The sequence below is a fragment of the Fringilla coelebs genome (genome assembly GCF_963513975.1).
Source record: "Fringilla coelebs genome assembly, chromosome: 11".
NCBI lineage: Eukaryota > Metazoa > Chordata > Aves > Passeriformes > Fringillidae > Fringilla > Fringilla coelebs.
The window spans coordinates 5,296,928-5,314,884 of NC_140037.1; the positions used below are offsets into that span (position 1 = coordinate 5,296,928).

The 17,957-nt window shown below is 47.7% G+C and overlaps 1 protein-coding gene across 1 annotated transcript; it reads right to left on the reverse strand.

Moving 5' to 3' along the window:
- Positions 1-88: 88 nt before the first annotated feature.
- Positions 89-17,494, reverse strand: LOC311158130 (SLAIN motif-containing protein-like; the record flags this gene model as incomplete). The annotated part of the gene is made up of 9 exons (XM_084213303.1): positions 89-968; positions 1,587-1,893; positions 1,978-2,115; positions 2,911-3,228; positions 3,797-3,937; positions 6,203-6,352; positions 8,386-8,519; positions 16,468-17,168; positions 17,444-17,494. The coding sequence occupies 9 exons, from the start codon at positions 17,492-17,494 to the stop codon at positions 902-904; spliced, it is 2,007 nt and encodes a 668-aa protein (XP_084069429.1). The 3' UTR covers positions 89-901.
- Positions 17,495-17,957: the final 463 nt, after the last annotated feature.

Here is a 17,957-nt window from a genome sequence, read left to right on the forward strand (position 1 = left end):
GGAGAACATTGCTATCAGTGCATATTTCCTGAACTAAGACTGTATTTGTAGCATCCAGCACTTGCTGAGGAAAAGGACACTGGAACAGAATCCTTAAGAGACAGTAGAAAACTTCTACAAAAGTCAGGGCAGTTGGGAACCAGCTGAGATCTCCAACACTTCAAGACAAAGCTGTGAGGGAAAGGGATTTTTAAAAATTTACTCTTAAGTGGTGTTGAGCTGACTCAGCTGAGGTAAGGTGCTGGTGCCCAGCAGTTTTTAACTGGCATCCCTGTCCCTGCCTGTTCACACCCCACACAAATATTGTGTACTGCTCCTCGTGACCTGTGCTAACACCTGGATACAACAGCTCTGTGTTCTACAGTTATAAAAACCTGCTGCAGCTCTAGACCAAACAATAAAAAGTAGCAGAAATACATTCTATACAGAAGTAAAAAAAAAAAACCAAACCAACAAACCAAACCCAGTTGAATTCCAGACAAATATTAGAGTACATCAGGTTGGGTTTAAAAAGTCTCAAATCTAACACCTATGTCACTATTTCTACTCCCCATGAGCTCTGCCACAGCACCAGCTCAGAGCTGCTTCTGGCACTGAGAGGACACCCCCAGCTCTGCAGCATCCCTGGGAGGGGATGGTGACAGACCTTCCCCAGGGCTGCAGCTGGGGTGTGGATGAAATAAGGCTTTTCCAGTCTTCCTGGGAAGACGCAGGGTTCAGTGAAGGGTGGGAGCTGTGTGTCCCAGCCCCGGCTCCTGGCAGAGCAGAGGGAGGTGGGAGGTGTGGAGAGCACAGAATGAGGGATATGTACAGCAGTCTGCAGGGACAGGGGCTCAGGGCCTTTCCCAGTGAGGTCATGCCCAGCCAGCTGGGATCTGCTCCACAGAGGTCTTCTGGGCTGTCAGTAGCACCCATCCTTCCAGGAGTCATCCTCGGGGGCCTGGGGGGTCTGTGCTGCCTGGAGGAACCTGGGGGACAAAACAAATCGTCAGGGACAGCTCCAGGGAAAGCCCAGTAGTGGACACAGGTTTGGGGTCTGGGTTACCAACATCCCCCTGCCATGGGTGAAGTGCTGGGTGATGCCCTGAGCATCAGCAAACACCAACTTTAGGCACTTTAAAAAATTCAGTTGCTGTTACTGGATGCTTAAACACTGGTGTCTGCCAAATTAACACTGTTGTGACTTCAGCCTGTGGCTGAGTCCAAGAGAAATATTTTTCCATGCAAATACAACTGAACACATGAAAAATAATCAGGTATGTAGAGTACTGATATAAATTAGAAGATTAAAAATTTCCTTTTTCATATTTTTAAAGTAAGTAGGTACATTTCAATGTAAGGCTCCAATGGGACAATAAATATCAACAAGCACTGGTTGCTTATTAGTTTGATATCAGTCACATCATAATAACTAAATCAATTTAATTTCCCTCAATAATGAACTGTACCATAACAGCTGTTAAAAAACCAGCAATAAGAACAAAAACTCTCAGTGTTGGGACACCACTACCCATGCTCTGCTTTCACCCATGAACTTCATGGCACGAAGTTACTACAATGCCAGACAGGTCCGCAGCCCCGCTCACCTCCTGGACGGGGGCGGTGCCTTTCCCTTGGGCACGGCCACCCCTCCCACGCCCGGCCGTGCTTTCAGGGCAGAGGCTTTGGCCACAGTGACCACGGTGGTGCTTCTGGAAGTGCAACTGCTGCTGGGAGAGCCCGTGTGGAGCTGTGGCTTGCGGACTGGGGGGACAGGAGCCGTGTAGCTGCAGGGCTTCCCCACCTGCCTGCCGGGCAGCAGGGAGTTGGCTCCCGAGGCCGCCTTGGGCTGGCGCCCTGTGAGCGGGGACTGCGCGGCCCCCGAGGAATACCTGAGCTTGCTGGGAGTCAGACCTGCAGGGACACAAGAGCACCTCTGAGGGCTGGCTAAAGAGAAGAGAGCAGGGAATGGAGGCGTGTGGGAGGTGTGGCACTGACCTGCTGACCGCTGCTGAGTCCTGGGGATGCGGCTGCTGGGCACCTGCAGGTCGGACTCCAGGCTGCGGCTGCTCCGCACGGCCTCGAGCGCGCGCAGGCTGCTGCGGGCCAGGTTGGGCATGCTGTGCCTCAGCTCCTCTGAAAGCAAACACAGCCTCAGCCCCCTGCTGCTGCTCCAAGGCTTTCCGGAGAAACCCATGCGCTTCAAAGCAGAGCAGTCTGCACCTAGTTCTTAGCTTCCAGTAAACAGAAGTGATTTTGAAATCACAGAATAAGGAGGCTGGAAGAGACTTCCAGGATCATCCCATCAGCCCAGCACCACCAGGATCACCCCTAAGCCACACCCCCAAGTTGCCACATCCAGAAACAGTGACTCCACCACCTCCTCAAACAACTCATTCCAAGGCCTTGACCACTTCTGTAGGGAAACAATTGTTTCTAACACCTAACCTGGACCTCCCCAGTGCAACTTCAGGCACTTCCTCTTGTCCTTTCCTTGGGAAATGGCAGAAGAAACCAACGCCCACCTAGCTGCACCCTCTTATCAGGAGCTGTAGAGAGCAGTAAGGTCTCCTCCGAGCCTGCTCTTCTCCAGACCGAACAACTGCAGCTCCCTCAGCCACTCCTGGTGCTCCAGCCCCATTCCCTTCTCTGGGCACTCTCCAGCCCCTCAATGTCCTTTTTGTAGTGAGGGACTCAGAGCTGGACACAGCACTCGAGGTGTGCCCAGGAGAGGGGGCAATCCCTGCCCTGGTCCTGCGGCCATCCTGCTCTCGATCCAGCGCTGTGTCCCTTGGCCTTGACCCCTGGGCTCATGCTGGCCCACACCCAGCACGGGCAGCTCCCTTCCTGCCCAGCAGCACTCTCTGCCCGAGCCCCGCAGGGGGATCCGTGTGTGCCAGAATCCCCGTCCCCGGCTCAGCTCGCCCTCACCTTCGCTGTTGGCGTACTTGAGGCGCTCCTGCATGGGGCTCTGCACCGCCCTGCGCGGGGCGCGCAGCCGCGAGGCCGCGGCCCTGCCCAGCTCCGCGCCCGAGGAGGGCGACTGGCAGCGCGGGGAGCTCAGCGGGGACGGCGAGTAGCGGTGGGCGCTGCGCAGGGACAGCGAGCAGTCGCAGTCATCCTCGTCCTCCAGGCTGTAGGTGTCGAATTCCTGGTCGCTGTAGGTGCCGCGGCGCAGCGAGTGCAGGGAGGCGCTGGAGCTGCGGCGGGACACGGAGGCGGAGCTGGAGGCGCAGTCCTGCCGCAGGCCTGGGGACACGGGGGGACACGGGCAGCAGCAATTCCAACAACACGCCCCAAATTCCAAAGCAATGCTTTGGTAGTGATTTGTTTCACACTGGAAGGAGAGTCAGGTTAACACCTGTCCTCCCCGGAATCCATCAGTGGGAACAGCGTCACCTGCATCAGCACTGCTTAATTACAGCGCAGTTAACATTCAGGGGACCTGCGGTGCTCCCTAATCCCACCTGAGACTGTGCACATTGCCATCAAACTCCAGAAGGTCAAGTAGGTAGAGGAGTCTAATCTACAGCTATGGGAGGCTCATTTAGAGGTTAAATCTTCTAGTTTAACTCATTCTGCACCCACCAGCATTTCAAAGGTGGAAACAAAGATTTCAAGTCTGCCTCCCATGAAAACACACCTGCCTGGGTGGCACCTGGGCACCTGGGTTATTTACATCTTCACACCAGCTTATGCCTTTATTGAAGTTTTCCTGCCTGACAATATATAAGCAACTTTAAAAAAACCCCAAAATCAAACCAAATAAAACCCCCCAAAAAACCCCAATCACCCAAACCAAACAAACAACACTTACTCTCTTCCTGCAGCCGTGCCATGACCTGGACATCAGTGAGGTCCTGCAGTTTGTAGCCCATGGAGATGGAGTCGTCCGAGGTGCTCAGCTCGCTGTCCACCGAGGACTGGGAGCTCAGGGCCGAGTGCATGCTCAGGTACCCTGGGGGAGAGGGACACACACCCAGTCAGACATTCACAAGCCCACCAGGAGCAGCAGGGATCTATCCCAGGAATTCAGCAGTGCAGCTGGGAGCTTCAGGTCCAGCTGTGAGAAATAAGAATTTAGGAATTCCAACGCTCAGTTTTCAACCTGCAGTTTTCAGGTGCTTTTTCAAACAAGGAATGTGAGGCTGACTGGCAGGAAGCAGCTTGGTCAGTCCTCATGTAAGAAATTCATTTTACACCTGAACTTCACACCTGTGTTTGCCATGCCAGCAGTTAGTTCTCTTCCAAGCTGGTTGAAGAAATCATGTTGGGAACATGCTGCTTTTTCCTGACTGGCTGGATTTGATCACAGTTGGAAAGGGCTGCTCAGCTTTGCTGGCAAATGGTTTATTTTAACATCACTGCTGAGTATTCAGGAGGTGCCCTGTCTTCAAGTCCTCTCAGAACATGGCAGGAAATCTGTGAGCTTCAGGATGCTGAAATAATACAGTGACACAAGTGTGGCTGTACCTTAAAGGTGCATCGGGGTGTATGCTGCACAAATACATACTCCAAGTCAAGATATTGCACTATAAAATCCCATTTCTTTCCTCCTGGTGTCAGGAAAAGACTGAGTTGAAATAAATCCATCCTGAGCTGGGCTTGCACCTGTGGGATGTGGTGGAATGAACAAGCACAGGTTTCCTGCTGTAATTAACAGCACCTTCCACGCTGATTAAAAATCCAGCTGGACCTCGAGACCAACTTTCTAAAAGGAAAAACTCCCAACCCAACTTTGTATAGTTTGGCTGTTGCACTTCAAATTGAAAGTCTAGTTAAAAATAGCCAAGGGGAAAAAACTGCTCCTTCTTCCATCAGTAAAGCTGAGCTGATGATGGTTTTCAAACAGAAGCCACATCTGGCCTTTGTCAAAGGGGTTGGTTTGGTTTTCAAGGGAAATCAGTTAAACATTTTCCATTTGAAGGGTAGAAAAGCTGGTTTTTTCTTGGAAATAAAATAAGATAATAAAATAAGATTTGGGTCAGTCAGGTTGACAGGAAACTTTAAACTTGTCTTAGCACCTGCACAAGGCACAGGGAAGAGGCACCTGAGATGAAGAGAACTCATCATGCTCTGAAAGGACAGAGCCTGTCCTGGTCTTGCCCTTCCAGCCAGCACATTTGCAGAAGCCAAAGACACTTTGGTTTTACTCATCAGGAGCTGCTTCTGGGTGAAAAGGTGCTCAAACACCTAGATTGCCCCCCAACCTCATATGAAAAACAAGAAATTGCCTTAGAGATGTTTCCCTGCAGAGCTCAGCTGGCAAAAATCCTCAGTCCTACGTGCATCCTTTTGTTTGCCAAACAGAGATAAGTGTTAATTTCTATTTATAGCAGAAAATCAAACCTATTGCTATTTATAGAAGAAAAAACAAACCTGCACCTGTGGAAACAGCCACAGGCAACCTTCTTCTTTTTTCAGAGGGAAAAAAAAGTTCATTTAACATCAAGTTTGGAGGCAAAGACTGTTAAACATGCTTTGTGTTTTGAAACATGCAAAGTAGGGTTTAGCAATTTCCACACAAAACAAACAAATAAGGACGAGTCCTTTGATAACAGAGCCAAGAGGCAAAGCCTTTGTGCTGGGAACTGCAGGAACGGCACCAAGGATAACAAATGGAGCTCCTGGAAGGGTGTTCCTGGCTCCTCAGGCACAGGGAGGCTGCAGGCCACAGCATTTTGGAGGAGCTTCATTATCAGCCTGTAACAAGTCGTGGCTGAGCTGCCTCTAAGGTAGGAAATCTTCTCCACACACAATTAAAGCTGAAGGAAAACTTTTGGTATTTTGTTTTAGCTGCCCACTCAGGCAATTGAAGGCTTTACCCTGGAGACTTTACAGCTTTTTGTTCCCTGCATTAATCAATGTTCCCAAGAGAAACCTTCCCCAGAAAACTGAATCCGAGTGACTCTATAAAGATCACATCTAGAGTCTACAACATTATTCAAGAGCAATATCTTTTTGCCCCAACAGCTGTTTTCTATTTTAAGCCACTTAAAATTAGTACAATTTATAAAAATATATATATTTAGAGAGAGAAAGTAGAGAAACCCAAACCAAGAAATAACTACAGGACATTTAGAATGCAAGGAGGTTTTCCCCCCCACAAGGGAGCAAATGAAAAGGGGAAAACACCACGAGTGGCCATGAGAACTTTTCCCTGTGCCAATCCCTACCCCTCCTTGCATTTTAAAGAGCCCAGTGCTGCAGTGCCATGCCATACCTGAGCTGCCACAGGTTAGTAGTGCTTTGTTAGTCGATTTGAGGTGCCCAGGAGAGTTTAGTGCATTGCTACAGGAGCCTGCCTCGGAATTCAGGTTATGGGCGCTGGGAGATGCCAGGGGGCTGCAATACAGGTTTTTCCATCTACTGGCTAGAAGGAAAAATACAAAAAAGCCACAAAGGTTAGCAAATTATTTTGGAAACAGAGAGCAAGATCAAGAACAGGATTAAATTCTGCAGCAGAGGTACCTGGTGCTCCCTGCCACGCTACAGGGAGCACAGCAGTGCCCAGTCCCCCACCCGTGTCCTTCGACTGCTTCTGTCCCTTCTGAAGAACTCCAAGAGGAACTCCTGACAAGCCTGGCTTTGAAGAAGTCATACATTTCACAAAGTTCCAGTGCTGGATGGATGACTATTTCCATCAATATCTGCCACCTCTACACCCCCTCATTTTAGAGAGCTCACTGAACTTTATGTTAACAAGAGTGTTATTCTGAATTTTTGTGATGGAACCAAGACAGTGTTAAACCACAGACACAATGCCAATCCAAGAGAATTAAACTCATTCAGCTCACACACACTCACATGTTCATAAATGAACCAAAATAAGGCAGGTGGCAAAATCAAGTGCCCCCATCCTTACTGGAGGTGGAAAGAAGCGGCTACAACACTGAGGAAATTACTAACACCATGATCTGGAGATACTCAAGGTACTGCTCAACTGCACACAGAATTCAGTTCTCCCTACTGTGAGAATATCAGCTAAGAATATAATGAAGATTCATCATATTAAGTTTTCTTTTTTTATTTCTCCCATAAATATTACCAGGTCAGACTAAGTACAACTGAAGCCTGATACATTTCAGAGAGAAAAGAGGTAATCCAAGAGATAAATTCAAATTTCTAAGCAGAGATAGTTTAAGAAAGCAAATGAAGTTTGTTCTCAAAGTCTATTCAGTTATCTCCAATCAGGAATGCCAAGGTTAAACTCAAGAGTAGCCTGAGATCTCAAGCAGTGCCAAACACTGTAAGAATGAAAACTAAATTAACCCAGACCAACCCCCCAAAGCAGTGACCTCAGACTCCAAACCACAGGGCTCGAATTGTTGCTTAAAGTGAAATCAGAATATCTGCATTCCCATGGAGACAAATCCTCAGACACCAACGTGGGGACCCAGCTGGGGCTGGATTCCAGAGCTCAGGGGTATCCCTGAACTTCCAGACATTGACTCTCTCAGAAGTGTCACTTCTCCACACACAGCTTTTGTGCCTGAAGTTCCTGAGTCCAGCTGGACAGAGGAGACTGCAGTACATGTCTGCAATAAACCTGCAGCTGCAGCAAGTCCTGACCAGGAGAGCTGCAAGAGAGGGAATCTAGAGAAGGTAAAAAATAGTTACTGATTCCTTTCCAACCCCTCAGGGTCCAGGCTGTCAGGACCTCAGTGTCCAGCCCATGTTACACAAACCTGGGGGCCATTTGGACTGACACAGGCAGGATATGCACCAGGTGCACTGCAGGTGATGCAGGACAGAGGTAGAAGCAGAATAAATGAATTTTTGTCCTGTGACCTGCATCTGTTGTGAGAACACTCCCACCACTGAAAGCCCAGGTGGAAAAGCAAAGCCCCAAAGGCAGGCCCCAGAACACTGCCTGTGATCAGAGATGTCCCCACTGCACACAACATTCCTCCAGGTTTTCACTTCAGGCAGATGAAATCAGGGATTTCCTCTCAGGATTAACACAACCCACAACCACCAGGAAGTGCTTTTAGGGGATGATACACTGGAGGAAAAACCTGGCTTCCAAGTGACACCATTTCTCCAAGTTTAATATTTCATTGTTGTAAGCTTTGAGCAGCAGACAATTTCTTCACCCAGGTAAGAGCAGCTGGGAAGATTCAGCAGGAATATCCAGCAGGATATCCAGAGGAGGAATCATCACCACTAGGAACACTCAGCACCAGGAGTTCTTCTCCAGAAAGAAGCTGCAAGAACAGTTTGCCATGGTTCCCTTCCCACTCCCCAGCAGCACATTTTTTCCTCTACACATTTTTTACATTTAAAAATGTTTAAATATTAACAGAACTTAAAAATTCAAGAGCCTGACAACACTAAGCTCAATTTTCCTGCTTAGAATGAGAACTGCACGGGAGCCCAGAGCAGCAGAGGCTGCAGCTGCCCTACCTTGGTCCAGCCTGTTGATGAGGGTTCTGCAGGCAGCCTCAATCTCAGGGCTGGGGTTATCCAGCACCTGCCGGCACCACTTCAGAGGAGAGGCTGTTTTCTCATCCATGGATTTCCTTGGAGACACATAGAGCCTTTGCAAGGATTCAAAGGAGACAGGAAGAAATGCTTGTTAATTCAAAGCACACAGCTACCAAAGTGCCATTTGCTAGAGTGAAGCCATGAGGAACCAACAGTTACCCAAATTTTAAAATTCAGGTTTAAATCACATATTATGACTCAGAAAGAAAATTTACTGCCACAACAGGAAAATCCATGGCTTCACAGAGAAACCCACAGGCTCTGCAAGGCAAGGTGTCATCCTAGGCTGCTGCAACAGTTGTTGGAATACTCACCTGTCTCTCCCTTCACTCCCCTCTTCCAAACCTCCCCCCAGAGGCAGTGAGGGTGTGAGGTGCTCCTAACTTAAGCTGCAGGGTGATCTCCTTCCAGGAGCTGTGGTTTCTGTTTAAAACCCTCTGGATGTGTCCTCCCAGCAGCTCCGAGACAGCCAAAGGTGCATTCCCAGATTCCAGGGATAAACCCCTTTGCTGGAGGATTCAGACATTCCCAGACAGGCAGGATGTGTGGCTGTGCTTTATGTTCCCTGCAATGGCAGGTAAATTCTCCTCCAGCCTAAGTGTCTGCCACATCTCTGACACCTCCCTGACACCTCCACTGCTTTGCATGGACACCCAGGATCAGCCTTGTGGATAGACAGATTTAATCATCCTAAACTCCTGGATTATTTACAAGGGATTGGGTGGAAACAACATCACCAGATTTCCAAAGCAGAACATTCTTCTGAGGAAAGGTCAAAGCTGAAAGAGCCTTTGCTATAAAAGCGACTCAAGTATTTTATTTACACATCCCACATTTGTATTTTTAAAAGCAAAAAGCAGTTCCCTATTTTTTTATGTTTTTGCTGTTTAGCAACACATTCAAAACTTGCAAGGGGAAAGAAAAATCAGTCCTCTGTACCTCTAAAATTGAAACTGTTTTTAATTTTTGCAGATCACTTGGAGAACACCCTGGTGCAGAGGGCAGCGAGACCTCGACCTAGATCTGGAGCCTGATGGTCTTCAAGGTCCCAGCCAGGCCAAATCCTTCTGGGATTCTGTGATTTATGCACATCAGGTTTGGCTCTCAGGTTCCCCATCTCCTGAGGCTCTGAGGAGCTGCTGGCACAGCCCTCAGCTGCTTCCTCTGCACCAGAAAACCCCCAGCAGCAGCTCCAGGAGCTCCTGGGCCAGCTGGGAGCTCTCCCATGCACACAATCCCACAACTGCTGCCTTCCCACCAGCACCTCCCTCTCCTGGTGCTCCTTCACCTCAGGAACTGCTCCCAGCTGGCAAGGAACCCTCCTGGTCACCAGCAAACACCTACAGCCACACCTGTATCCAGAGGATTTCACCTTCCTCAAGCCAAAATCCAGTGTTTAAGCATAAAGTAAACCTGGGGGTGGAGTTAAGATTTCAAGAGATGTCTGCCTGTGCTTCAGTTTCCTCCTCTTCTCTCTCCCAACTTTTGCCACTCCTGCAGCAAGGTACACAGAGCCTTTTTGCACCAATTACTCACTCTCACAGCCAGCTCACATCCAACCCATAGAACACTGACTTCCACAACAAAACTGCTGCAAATCAGCAGGAATGTCAGCCATTATCCCACTCCTTCCTGAACACTTTGGTTTAAAATACAGAGAAACACTGTGGGACTCTCAGCTGTCAGGGGTCCTGGCTGTAACACCAACATCTGGCCAAGACAGAACATAAACAGCTGGAATATTTAAAATATTGTACAGGTCTGCCTGACCTACTGCCCTGGCTCCTGTCCTGACCCTACCCCTGATCCAGGCAGGGATTAAGAGGAAATGCAGAAAGCAACACTCCCCAGACATGGCAGTTTTTGGGACTATGAGATGGAGCATCACTGCATGCAACAGCTCTCAAAATACTGTTTGTTACCTGCAGAAGTACATTATTCTCTATTTTTTGACACACCACTCCTGACTTGCCAGCCCTGCTTCTGGCCACAGCCATCCTTTCCAGGGACTAGACTCAGCCTCTTTAGTCACAACTCACACAGAAGCTCTTCCCATCAAGGTTTACACAAACCCAAATGCAAATAAAAAAATCCAAAGGCTAATTTGTTATTGACAAAATAAATGCTGAGGAATGAATGCAAATATTCCTGACTCCAAAGGTACCTCTCAGGGCAGACCCCCAGCCAATCTTGCTGCATTTCTGCATGGATAAATGAGCATTACAAGCACTCAAATCCAATCAAACCCAGGAAGCAAAGTGCTCTCTCTCCCTGGATTTACTGTACAGCTCAGACCACAAAAGGAGCAGTAAAACCATCACATAAAAAAGAGGCCAACAGCCTCCTCAGGGCAGGTCAGGCTGCTCTGCACACATCCCAGGTTAAGGGAGAGAATCCTGCCCAGCTCCTTTCCTGCTCCTCACCCAGGGGCATCCCAGCTGAGGATGACAACACTTGTTTGCCTGGCAGAGCCATTCCCACGTGGAGCAAAGCTGTGGAGTCCTCTGGGCTCTGCCAGAGGACTCTGTTTTTTTTCTGCTGACAAGCTTCCCATTGGCAAGAGAAGCCCTCACAATTTCCCCAAAACCAATTAAGTGAACACAACTCAATTCTTCAGAGAACTGACAGGCTGAAACAAAAGGAATTCTGGTTTGATTTAACAGCACCAGGGTTCCCATTTTCCTTCTGTAAGTGCTTTGGGAAGGGCTCAGCACCCTGACTCCTCCAAAGGTGCTGGCGCAGCACTAAACTAAAAGCACCAGCTCCTCAAGTATGTGAATGTTGATATTTCTCTGGACATATTATGAGCCAGAAGTCACTTTTCCAAGGCTCAGGAAAGTACAGTGACCATTGTCACCCACTGGAGGCTGACTTAACCCAGCCTCACATCCAGGGAGCTCAAACCTTGGAAAAAGGGAGGTGTGAAAAGCTAAAAACTCTTGGCTTTGTTTAAAAACCCTCAGATTTTTTCTTTCTGGTACCTTCAGCCTCCAGGCTGCTTGATTTGCCAGGTGAATCCCAGAAGCACTGGAAAAGCAGGAGCCACCCCAGAGTCAGGCAGAACACAGCCCTGCTAAGGACCAAGCCTTACCCTGCAGTTTGTTCCTCCAGCTCAGCAGTTTGGGTGTTCTCTCTAAATGTCTCTGAATGTTTTCTTTTGTCAAATTGCAAATGAAAATTGGTTATTTAGATACTTACAAGGCCTCATACAAAATGCACAAAGTAAACATTTGGGCAAATATTCCCAGTTTGATGTATTGGGGGTTTGTTGTATAAATTATTAAGTACAAATGAGATTTTCTTCAACTTCTGAGAGGAAACCCTTCAATAATAAAGTATCTTTACTAATGTTTGTGTTTACCCTGTAAAAACAGAGTATCTTGTGACAAACATCTCTGGTAAGGACCCAGTGCCATAAGGATTTTTCTTCTATTAAGTTGTAGCCATTCACAAATAAATTTGTGATACACTCTGCACTTTATTCCAACATAATCCAGAGCACTAAAACCAAGGAATATTCCAGAGATACTACTTCCCTTCTGGAATCAATGTCACAGAAGGATTTACAGGAGTTAATGGCCACTATTGTTGGATTTTGAAATTCCTGCTTTGAAAAAACCCAAACCCCAAGAACGCAGGAAACACAACAACTTTCTCAACTTGCACAATGAACTGAAAAAAAGCATCCTCCCACTGAAAAACTGATCAGAGCAGCTCTAAGAGTGAAATCCTGGGAATTTTAGATCCTGCTCATGCTGAGGATCCGCAGCAGAAATCTATAAATTGTAAGAGCAGAATTCAGGCTGCAGAAGGCTCTAGAACCAGTGCATTAGGAAATTAAACTGAGCGTAAAGCAAAGGCCATTTCTGAAGACACAGCTTGGGTTATTATCCATCTTCCAAAGCACTTGGCACCAGTGTCTGCAGCAGCTCCAAAAATGGCAATCACTGCACTGATTTGCAGACCTTTGAGTTATACATACAGAGCAAGGAGAAGGAGACCTCAAACAGCTGAAAGGGTTTAGAGCAATTCAGGTGTATGAGATACACCTCCTTCAAGTGCTAAAAGGCAGCTGAATTCCTCTCCAATGCATGGATTTCAAACAGGTAATACATTCATTTTTCTTTCCTTTACATATCAGACTTCACAGAGTAGATTTTCAGATTTAGTACTCTGCTTATGCTGTGCTAATCTCAAATCTAAACACTCCTGCTGAACAGAAATCCTAACACAGACAAGACTGGAGCAGAAAATCACAGTGAAACAATATTACCAGGTTCTGAGATGATAGAAACATAAAAGGAAAAAATGGGAAAAATCCTGTGGAGAACACTCCACACAAAACCATTCTGCTGTTAGCCCAAGGAGAGGACTGAGCTTTATTCCTAAGAAATTGCAAAGAAAGGAAAAATGACACTGCAAAGACACTCTCTCATGTCTATTTAGGGACTAATCCTGCTGAACAAAACACCAAAAATCAGTCCCTAAGTCAAAACAGCTCCAAAGCTCACGTTAAAATAATCTCCTGAGCCAGCCAGCAGCCCATACAGTGATGACAAGGCAGCTGGGGTGCAGCTCAGAGTGCTGCTGTGAACACACACACACCCCCAGCACTCCTGCAGCAGCAGGGCCAGCCTGCTCCCCACCTCTCTGGCACTGACACTGAGGATTTCCTGCCCACCCCTCATTTCACAGAAATGTGAGGAACAGGAGCCACAGCCTGGAGCACTTCCCAGCCTCAGCCAGGGGAAGCCAGGCTCTGCCATCAGAAGCAGTTCTCCCTCCCAGGCCGAGCTCTGCACGCGATGTCACCACCAGGCAGGTTCTGCCTTTCAGCTCTGCCACGCAGGACGTGCTGGGGACACTCCCTCAGAGCTGCACTGGGCTCTGAAGCAGCTCCTGCACCCAGAGATTGTCCCAGCAGGGCAGATGTCACCCAGCACAAGCAGGTAACACACGCCTCAAACCAGTCAGGAAAGGTTTGGAGAAGTCACTTGTGCATTATTTAATGCAAGAGAGGTAAAAACACCTGATAAAATGACCAGTCTGAGAAAACAGGACCTTGTAAATCGCTGTTTCTAAATCATGTAGATCTTGTCAGCAGCACCCTGTCACCAGGAGAGATTGCAGGGAAGCTACACCACAGCCTGTGAAGGGTGTAAATGGATTACACAGAGACACTCTGTAAGTAACCTTCTCCCCCAGGCTGAAGGCACAAGGTGCTGCACTGGTAGAATTCCTGTATTTTGTGCAGCAGCACATCCTCATCTGGTGAAACTTCCCCAGAATTTCTCTCCCTATCTCTGATGGTACAAGCAGCAATGATTTTCTCCAGTACACTGAATTAAAGACTTAAACACGAATGTAGAAGAAGGGCACTGGACACAGAGCTAAGGCTGAGAACTGCATACCCAGGAAACTCCTGCACTGGCATTTCTGAGAGCAAACCACTGCTCCCTGCAAACACCAATTCAAGGGCACCCCACTTGCTGTGCTGAGCACGGATTCAGGCAGCAGACAACACAACGCCGAGGAGAAGACAGCATGACCCAGTTTCAGTTGAGAGAGAGAGACTTTTGGGAATGAGAGCAACAACTCAGGGATTCACCTGAGTGCCAGGGATTCCTTCTTCTCCTCACCCCTTGGAAAAACCCCAGAATGACAAACACTGGGGAACACAACCAATGTAATGCTATCAGCAGATCTGGTTTGCTCCCTGGGTAAGAGGGAATTTGGATAAAAGCCTTCCCAAAACAGCTCAGGAGCTGCCCTGCGCTTGAGTCCAAGGTGAGCATCACTGAGCTCCTCAGTGCCAGAGCCCAGCTCCATGGGATTGGTCTCCAGGATATTTACAATTTTGAGCAGCTATTTGAGAAAGGGAGCTGAAGGAGCAGCTGAGGCCAGGCAGGCCAGGGCAGAGTTACAGCAGCTGGGAGTGGGCTCTGCCTCGGGTTTCACACAGCTCAGTCGCTGCAAACACAGCTCCAAACCACAACCTCAGAGCTGCTGAACCAGGGGAGCTGCACAGGCACTTCTGCAACTTCCAGCTGAATAAAGGGAATAATTTCAAAACAGAGAAGGGACGGAGACTCCACCTGCACCTGCAGAGAACAGCAAGAAACCCTCTGAGCACTCCATCCTCCTTCCAGGGAAGAAGGATGCACAATATTTTAAAAAGGATTGCAAATACACAATACACTCAGCTATTCCCTTTGGATTTGCTCAATCCAGGCAGCACTAAATTCCCCCCATCAGCAAAGCCACCTTGTTAGAGCTGATCCTGAATTCACAGAGAATTAAGGACATTTGTTGGGTTTTCTTTTTGTTTGCTTTAAGAAAACCCTCCCTCCCCTCCAAGCAGTTTACTGGTTCTTGCTGTGGGAAAGCACAAACACCTGCAGGGGCTGTATGCGGGATGTGTTTATGGAGACAGTTTGGGATATTTGGCAATGAGCACAGGCACTATTGATTGTACACAGGATTCATTCCCCACTTTCAGAATGAGCTCCAGAACAAGGAGCCACCACTGAAAGCAGCTTCCTGTTTCAGCAGGTTTGTTTGACAAGAGGAAAAGGGGACAGATGGAAGTGATGCAGCACAATCAAAGATAATTTATGGAAACAGCACTTGCACAAGTGCTCTGGATCACCACCCTTATCCAGCTCCTCAGGGGCCTCTTTGCCACAGGTTACCCTGTTCCAACCAAATCTGGCAAGAAAACAGTGCAAACAAAGCCACAAGGATCCTACAGGGTGCAGAGTGAAGGGTACCTGGGAAAGGACCTTACCAGCTACCAACTGAAGGAAAGGTCAAAGAAGAGAACTCCTGAGCACAGAATCTCTCCTGATTCACTGGGCAGCATCCCCTGCTTGAGTAAATCTGAGCCTCTGAGACTCAACAGAATTTGAAGACTCTCCCTTGTCACAGGCTCTGTAAATATGAATATAAACCTGGCTGCTTCCATTAACATGGAAATAATAAAGCTCATCTTCCAAATGCAACCTGTTATATATATTCCCTTATATAGTTATAAGAAAGCTGCTCAAAATGCTGTGTAGGTACATTGAAGCGTTCCAGTGATCAAGTCAGAATCAGTATTTGGGTTTTAAAAGCACATTTTAAATGTAACCTCAAATTCAGGCTGGAGCTGATGCCATGACCTCATTGAGCTCCACTCCATTAACAAAAACTTTAACTTCCCTTCTAACAGCTAATGAACGTTTTGAGCTGAAGGTTTGGTTTGTGTTCAGCAGCCCTGTCCTTGCTGCCAGATTAATCTGGCTACACAAATTTGAAACCCAATTTGCAGAGCCCTGAGGCTCTTCCTCCCAAGTCTTACAAATTAACAACTCTGGGTAAATCTCAAGTCTCAGCTATTGCAGGAGCTGGAATAAGCCTTAGATTTTACATTTCCCTTGCCCTTCCAAAGGTTGTTAATCTACTGATTCATAAAACAAGTTCTAAACAAGGCTGGTGGTGGAGGGGAGAGTCCCAGAGAGTCGGGTCAGTTAAGGATTACATCATTGATCTGGTTCAGTTCATGTCTCTGAACAAAAGAGGTGCTTTACTGGAAAGAAACAGCTTCCAGGAGCTGGGAATGGTTTGTCTCCTCAGGTCCTAGCAAAGCAATAAATTCCAGATGGTCTATGGATTCTTATTGACAAAATTGTTATTAAAATATGGTATTTGACAGTTGTGTACAAGGTTTAAAAGCTCCATTATTCATTCATCTGCATGTGCTATATATAACTAAACTTGGAGGGAAAGGAAGCTGCAGCAGTAGGTGGAAGGAAGGGGGAAAAAACAGCACCTACAGGTAAACTTATTTTTTAAAACATAACGGTCTGGCACAATGGACATAAAAATAAGAATAGTCACTAATGAGAACTGCATTCTTGCTGCTAAAAATCTAAGTCCTGTACAGAAATCAGTTTATAGCTTTAAAGGAATTGCTCACCTAACCACAGCACATCCCTCTCCCCCAGACCTGGGGGTACCTACCAGCAATCCTCTTCTTCAGGGCCATTTTCCAGTTCTAACACTTTGACTTCATCCAGATCTGTGTGATTCGGAAGCCCCTCTAGATCTGCACCCTTTTCACTGGGATTCTGTTCATGGATTGGAGCCGGGGTGTGGATCCCTGCCATGAGCAGGCTGCCCAGGAGCGTGGCGCTGTCACTTGTATCCACAGGTGAGGGACACTGGCCATTGCTGTGGCTCTGCTCCCCATTGGGAGATACCTCCTCGGGGGCACTGTTGCAGCTGTATTGCATTGGGGCATCCAGGGCTTTCCTGAAGTTGTTCTCTCCTTCCTCCTGCCTCATCTTGCTCAGCTGGCTGTGCAGATCCGCCATCAGCTGCAGCTCCTGCTGCTCGGCGATGGCGTTGATGCTGTTGTTGATCTCCATCCCGTTGAGGCCGGGCTCGTGGTTGTCCACCCCGGCACGGATGTCCCCAGGCACGTTGGTCCCCAGCAGGGTCCTGCTGCTCCTGCTCCTGGCGTGCTGATTGTCCAGCTCCAGCCTGCGGACCAGCTCACGCAGCTTCCGCACCTCAGGGCCCACGTCCTCGGGGGGCTCCGTGCCCGGGCCCATGGCCGAGTGCTCGGGGGCGTCTCTGCCCAGGGCCGGCTCCAGAGCGGGGTCCTGCTGGATCAGCGGGGCATTCCCGGGCACCACCATCCTCCAGGACACCCGGTCCCACTGCAAGGCACCAAACACAGCAAAGAGCCACAAGAGTTTTAGCCAAATGGAATTAGACGCTGAAAATTCTGGCTTTTCTAAGCATCGGCTAATTACACTGGGGTGGGAGGTGTCTGAATTTCATCCAAATCCGAAAAGAATTAGGGCTGGACATTGCAAAGCCCACACATTCCTCTTTCTGAACTGCAAGGATGTGCACCTGTTCTGCTATTAATGAGTTTAATAGAAGGAAGCTGATTTAATCCCCCACAATAGTTTAGTTTCCATCTGTTTACCAACAAAATACTTGAGAAAAGCACCAATGGTGCAAAGTCAGGAAACATCATTAACAAGGTGCTGACGTCAGACAACAACAGTGTCAAGAAAATGGTGAAAACATCCTTTGTTCATTACCAGGTTTATCCTGGAAAAGCAGAAAAAACTTGGAAAACTTTCTGTATCACCTATGCCAAAGAAACAACAGTAACAACAGGAACTGCAGCTACTGTGGTACATGAAAATAAGCTTAAATAATGATTTTACTGGTGTATTTCCCTGTTAAAATTGAAAAGAGAGGAGTGCAAACAGGAAAAAAAAATTCCAACTTAAGATTACACACTCCACTAAGCCAAAAAACCATAAAGTGCATTTCACACTAGTTTTACAACATGAGCAAACGCTGCTTTCCCCTCCACCTGATTTATGTGAGTTCTCAGTTTCACTGGGCACATTCATTTCTAAACTGACTCTTCACTGAAACCCCCTAATACTGAAAAAGTAACGGAAAAAATTAACGGTCCACGGAGCAGT